The 6913-nt window shown below is 44.7% G+C and overlaps 1 protein-coding gene across 2 annotated transcripts in view; it reads right to left on the reverse strand.

The window, feature by feature from the left end:
* Positions 1-5185, reverse strand: part of Caprin2 (caprin family member 2) — a 55467-nt gene extending 50282 nt beyond the window's left edge. Inside the window, exons 1-3 of one of the 2 annotated variants that reach the window (XM_026787937.1) lie at positions 5100-5185; positions 3962-4033; positions 205-267 (exon numbers count right to left, since the gene is read on the reverse strand). Coding sequence is in view for 1 of the 2 variants with exons in the window: in XM_013352767.2 (XP_013208221.1) it covers positions 205-267; positions 3962-4123 (225 nt within the window). In the remaining variant the exon portion in view is untranslated. Of the gene's footprint in view, positions 1-204; positions 268-3961; positions 4153-5099 lie in introns of both variants that reach the window. The other variant, XM_013352767.2, reaches the window with a different exon arrangement.
* Positions 5186-6913: the final 1728 nt, after the last annotated feature.

Genomic DNA, 6913 nt, shown 5'->3' on the forward strand with positions numbered 1-6913 from the left:
TAGACCAGGCTGGTCTCGAACTCACAGAGATCCGCCTGCCTCTGCCTCCCGAGTGCTGGGATTAAAGGCGTGCGCCACCACCGCCCGGCCCAGACCCTGTAAATTTAAGGCCTGCCTGGTCTACACAGTGAGTTCCAGGACAGCAAACAAAAAGAGAAAAGAAAGCAGACCAGTACACCTAACAAAGGACCTCAAGCCACTTACCAGCTGGTCTGGGTTAAGCTGCTCTCCATTTTTCAGGCGGTCTTTATAATCCTTCAGTTTGAGCTACAAAGCAAAAATATGTGTTTTATAGTATAGTCTGATAGAAAAAACTGAAGCAAACAAGATTCTTGAAATAAGATAGCATGCCAGACTATAATTTCATTTAGGCAGACAGCAAGTATGTACGAGTTCCAAGTCAGGTAAAAAAACAAACAAACAAAAAAGAGAGCAGCATCGGTCTGCTCTTTGTCCCATGTAATCAGTCCAGCAGATTCCAGGTAAACTTGCCACAACTTGGTAGCTATTTCAGGTCCTTGACCAATTCCAAAAAAAAACCAAAACCCTTCTACCCAACCAGAATTTGCCTTGTACTCCAAGAATTTGTCTGCATCTCAAAAATGCAGCTGAGGCTGAGCTTACGCTGCTAAGAATAAGCTGAACACTATAGTTATACACCACTGTAGTTGGGATGCACTGGATGCACTGGTGCTGGTATTTCAGCTACCTCAAAGATCTCCCTATTCTGGGAACAGGAAATGCCTCTCAGAAGGCAAACCTGCTCAGTAGTTAAAGTAGAGGGACAGGCGTATGGTGACAGGGCAGTGTGGCAGATGCTCCATTCCCCACTCACTTAATAGTCACAATTCTGAGATAACCACTAGTCTTCCACTTGGATATATACTATGAAAAAAAAAAAAAAAACGGCTAGAGGATTGAGTTTTTGCCATGTATTAATTAACTCAAAGAATCTCACAGGAATAACTTTCTATGTGAACAACAGAATTCCTCCTAGAAATCTGGTATCGTAGTAAAATTATCCAACAGTTAAGCCTCATTTGGGGGAAAGATCCATAGTAGTACTGTTAAGAATGCAAACTCTATTGGGTGGTGGGGGTGCATGCATTTAATTTCAGCACTCGGGAAGCAGAGGGAAGCGAATCTCTGTGAATTTGAGCCCAGCCTGGTCTACAGAGCTGTTACACAGAGAAACCCTGTCTTGAAAAACCAAAAGAAAAAAAAGAATGTCAACTCCTAGATGGGCTGTACTGATGCGTGCCTTTAATCCCAACAGATCTCTATGAGTTCAGGGTCAGCCTTGTCTACAGAGTAAGTTCCAAGACAGCCAGGCTACACAGAGAAACCTTGTCTTCATAAATCAAAAGAAAAAAAAAGTAAGCTCACTGTATTTAAAAGCATTATTGAACCTGAAGTTTCCCAAAATGAAACACAAAAGCCGACCAGTGTTTGGGGTTTTTAATGTGTGTAGTATAATAAGGTGTGAAAGGGGTTATTTAAAGGATTACGTTGGAGTTACCTAATTAGAATACAAAAGTATCAGCACTGATGAAGAAAAATTTTATAGGAAAAAAATATGGCAAGTAACAAGATACACAGAGTTGTCAGCATGCTAAGTTCACTATTATAAACTAGTATGTAAGTCTTATAAGTCTAATGATTGAATTTTTTTTCCTGTTTCTGTTTTCTTTGGCTTTTCAAGACAGGGTACCTCTGTGTAACTCTGCCTGTCCTAGAATTCATTTTATAGACCTGGCCTTGAACTCAGAAATCTTCCTGTGTCTGCCTCTTGAGTGCTGGGATTAAAGGAACAATCCACCATGCCCGACTTATTTTAACTATGTGTATCTGTGTGAGGGTGCATGCAAGTAAGTGCAGGGGCCCCAAGAGGCCAGAGTCATTACTGAACATTGCTCCACCACCAGCAAATGGAGTTACAGGTGGTGTGTAAGATGCCTTATGTGGGAGATGGGGATCAAACCCAGGTCCTCTACAAGAGCTCTAAATATTCTATGCTGTTGTTGGTGAGACAGGGTCTTTCTACATAGCCCTTGCTGTCCTGGAACTCATCATGTAGACCAAACTGGCTTTGAACTCAGAGATCTGCCTGCCTCTGCCTCCTAAGTGCCTCCTAAAGTCAACCATAGACCCCAACCTAGAGGTGCTCAGCCAGGGCAATTCATTCCAGGAGATATTTGAGGTTATCACAAGTTGCAGAGTCCAGAGGTGGACAATGCTTCTGGCATCTTTTAAGCAGATGCTCAGGACAGTCTCTCACAACAAGGAATTATCGAGCACAGTGGTTCTCGATCTATGGGTTGCAACCTCTTTTGGGGTCACATTTCAGATATTTACATAACAATCCATAACAGTAGCAAAATTACAATTATGAAGTAGCAACGAAATAATTGTATGGAACATGAGGAACTGTATCCAAGGGTCACAGCATTAGGAAGGTTGAGAACCACTGATCTGCCACAAACAGCAGTAGCATCATGGCTGACTTCCTCTGTACCAGTTCATGCTTGCTTATACTACTAGTTGTTACCTGTTGAACTATGTGGCATTTTCATAATGATTAACTTTCTAACAGAAGGATCAAGATATTACACTGTCTTTAATACTAAATTTGCTATTTAAGAAAATACATTAAAAATGGCATTTATTAGTCCCATAATCATGATATAAACTACAGCACTTTGCAAGCTCTTCCTACACTGGTTTTAGGTCTTAAAATGTTTTCCTAGAAGCTGGAAACAAAGGCACTGGTGGTAGCAGACAGACATTCAGAATTAAAGTGTTACAGTTTAGCTGGATACTACAGGAATACACATATTCAGCTTCTCCACTAGGAAAGTCACTAATGAATCTCCACTAACAGACACTGCACTGGCTAGCTCTCAGTGTTAAGGAACCTGTGCTGACCCAGGCACAATATTCTTGTCACACTAGTAATCAAATGCATTCATCTAAAAGATGCATGGAAAAAGTAATCAGAAACTACCAGCTGCCAGCCCTTCTGCAATAAAATAGTCAATAAAACTCAAAAATCTCTTCATATCACTTCATATTTATAAAAAATAAAATAAAATAAAAAAACAAACAAACAAAAAGCTTTCCTAATGTTTCGCTAGCCTTCAGCACACATTTTAAGAGAATGTAGGCCGGGCGGTGGTGGCGCACGCCTTTAATCCCAGCACTTGGGAGGCAGAGGCCGGCGGATCTCTGGGAGTTCGAGGCCAGCCAGGTCTACAAGAGCTAGTTCTGGGATGGGCACCAAAGCTACAGAGAAACCCTGTCTCGAAAAAACCAAAAAAAGAGAATGTAGGTCCAGATACTTATTCAGCCTTACCTGTCTGAAGCAAATGACAATCACGACACAACAGTGCATCCCGAGGGTCAGTTTCACAGGCTAAATGACTCAGGAAATGAGAAATTATCTGGATCTTTACCATACCACTTACTGTAATGTCAGGCTGGTAAGAATCCAAATCTCTTTACAAAGCTCTCTACAATACTTTCATGAACCAATCTTAAACCAGTGGAAAAAATAATGTTAAAACATTTCTGGCCCGCGATAAAATGCTTCCATGACCACAGTAGCTGTACTTGATGCAATCACAAGGAGAGTGAACTAAAATATCAAGCAATTCTTTATCTAAAGAAACAATAATATAACTCAAGAAATTAATCAGATCTAAAACAGTAAACTTTTCAAATATTTCAAAAGCAGTATGTGTAACAAATTAAGCAGTATGTGAATAATAATATTCAGCTACGTTGGCAAATGAAGCAAGCATTTAGCCTAGATGCTTAATTATTTTATTCCCAAGCAACTAGATCTCAAGGTCAGTTAAATTTCTTGGAAGATCTGTGTTTTCTAATGATAAAGAATATGTCAGCTCCTTAACCCTAGCTTAAGGTGATGCACATTCAGAACTTGGAGGGGGTAAAAAGTTACCTTCTTTTTCTCGATGTTTCTGATTTTGTGTTTAAGGCATATGAGTCCGTTCTCGATATAGGTTTCATAGGCCTGGGAAGGAGATGAAGCAGAACTGAGAGTGGATGGCTGGTGGTCTTCCCCGTGCTGATTGTGGTTCGCATGGGACTTGGCTGACTTCATATTTCCCACTCGTCCCTCCTCTGAATGGCCTGAAGGTGATTGGTAAACCGAAAAGAAATGAAGAGTTGCACCACTAAAACAGAGGACGCTGAAGAGCGGTTGGGGGAGGGAGGACGGCTAAGTACCAACGTAAACTAAAGGAGCACAGCGAGCTTTAACTTCTCTGGAAAGTCTCTTTCACAGAAATGTACTCAAAACATAATGGTGCTTGGGACATCATACTTTCACTCCCCTACTAAGGTAATTGGCCGCAAGCAACGGCCAATAAAGACAGCCCTTACGCAGGCAAAATTTACACTATAGGAACGTTTCCAGAAGTTCTATTTCCCACACGGAGAAGAATGCCAAGCAAGCAAAAGGCTTCTGACTCCTCATTCTGAATAATTTCTATGGTCATCACACGGGGGAGGGGGGGCGGGACAACCACTTTCCACAGTAGCACCTCTTTACCTGAGCCTTTACTTTAGCCCCAACTTCAATCTACCTCAAGGTCTACGTGAACCAAGTTTCTGGAACAAGAATGTTACCGTCTCTTTGGCTGGCCCAGGGCCTAGCCAACTGCATCACCCCCCCCCCCCCCAGACACCGTAGCGAACCAAGTCTTCTCACAAATTGCATACCGAGGTGGCTTCCGGTTGTATTTACACTAACTCACAATCACCCACTCCCGAACCAGCAAGACTTCCACAGCTCGCACCAAAGGACCCAAGACACCATGGTGTCGTGCACTTCATCTCCACCCAGGAAGCAAAGCCGGACAGCTCTTGCACGCCCCTGCTCCTTCGAGTGCCCTCAGCGACCAAGCAGAGGCGCCTCAGCCGGGGTCGCAGGTCCAAGGGCCCACGCAGCACCCCCCCACCCCTCCACCCCCGGACGCAGAGAGCTCTGCAAGGCCGCTGAAATAGCCTGAGGCACCGCAACCAGCCCACAGCCGCCGACCGCGCAGACCCGCCCATCCCGGGGCCCTCAGCATCACCTCCCGGGCTGCTTCCGAAAGCGCGCGGGAGCCGGACGCGCTTGCGACGCCGGCCGACGCCACCCCGTGCTCCGGCAGCCGGCAAAGCGCGCAGCCCCCTCCGCCGCTCGCGCCCAAGTTCGCCCCGCACGGCGCGCACGCAGCTTATGTAGGCCGCGCGCCGGGAGGCCACGCCCACATACCGCCCATTTCCTGTTCTCTGCCCGCCCCCGAGCCCGCGAGGTCCCCCTATGGAAGCTTCGCCTTCCGGGTGTCCCTGCCCACCCGTCGCCCCGCCCCCTCTCGTGCTCCCGGCCTCCTCAGCCCGCCCCCTTTCGGTGCCGTGGGCCAGCGTGGGACCGGTTCTTCCCGGAGCTGCTCTGCGCTGCACTCCGCTGAGCACCTCCGGTCCCGGCGCTTTTCTGCTCGTGGTAGCCTAGGTGGACCCACTCGTGTCAGCCAGCACTAGCGGGTCGCGTGACCTTGTGCAGAGCTTGCAATCCCTGACAAAGAGGCAGGAAGGCGTGTGCAGAATGACCGGATAAACCACTCTCCAGGCACTGATGGTTAGGTGGGCGCTTTTAAAATACAAGAGCATCTTTGCCCTCACTACCCCATTATTTTTTTTTTCCACTGTGAAATGAAGACCGTTTTCTCTCGGGACTCAGCCTGTAAGATTAGAACGCTCTGGGACAGCCCTACCACAAAAGCAGAGCTGATGACTGCAGCGGTTGTAATAGGCGGGTGTGCGACAAGGCTGTGTGTAGCAATGAAACAATTCATTTCATTGGCCCTGAAAGAGAGGGTAAAATTATCGACTTGCATAAAGTTAGTAGAAAAGACCATGTATATAAACTTCTGAGAGACGGGTGATGTTTCCTGTATCAAAAGAAGTTTTAGTGGGGGTGGCTTTCTCCCTAATCCTAGAAAGGCTGGGACAGGCAAAAACTAAATAAACGAAGTAATAAAACTAATAAAAAAAAACAATGACTTGCCCCCAGCTTGTGTCCAAGTATTTTACCAAGTAGAATAGATTTTTTTTTCTCCTTTGTTTAGCTTTTCTAGTGACCATTATCCATAACAACTTGTAACCAACATTCTAAACAAAGGCAAACATCCATAATCCATTTTTTGGGAAACCAGGCTACTTCCTGCTGGTTGTGTGCCACTATACCTTAAACTCACAGAGGTCTGTCTGCCTCTGCCTCCCAAGTGTTGGGATTAAAGGTGTATGCCACCACACCCAAATACTAGAATAGATTTTAGGTCCCATTCATGGGGGCAATGATTATTTAGAACAGGACATTCAAATGAATTATAAAAGTCAGTAGTAAGTAAAGGCACACCAATTTAAAGTCTGACCAAAACCACAAAAGACCACCTTGCCTTTGGCATTTCTTGATTCTGTGTTTTGCAACTTACCATTTGATTTCATCCTAGTGGTATTATATACCTATGCTTATTTTGTTTTATTCTATTATGTGTACGGATGTTTTGTCTGCATATATATATATATATATATATATATATATATATATGGTTGCCTGGTGCCAGGAAGGGGTGTTGGATCCCCTGAAACTGGTGTTACAGAGAAATATTTGTGAGCCATCATGTGAGTACAGGGAATTGAACCTAGGGCTTCTCTGGAGGAGTAGCCAGTGCTCTTAACCATGGAGCCATCTCTCTTCCCTCTTCTGTTAGGTACCTTAATTTTGTGTTTTTTTTTTAATTTATTTATTTTGTATACAATATTCTGTCTGCAGGCCAGAAGAGGGCACCAGACCTCATTACAGATGGTTGTGAGCCACCATGTGGTTGCTGGGAATTGAACTCAG

The sequence above is a fragment of the Microtus ochrogaster genome, assembly GCF_000317375.1.
Source record: "Microtus ochrogaster isolate Prairie Vole_2 chromosome 14 unlocalized genomic scaffold, MicOch1.0 chr14_random_2, whole genome shotgun sequence".
Lineage (NCBI taxonomy): Eukaryota > Metazoa > Chordata > Mammalia > Rodentia > Cricetidae > Microtus > Microtus ochrogaster.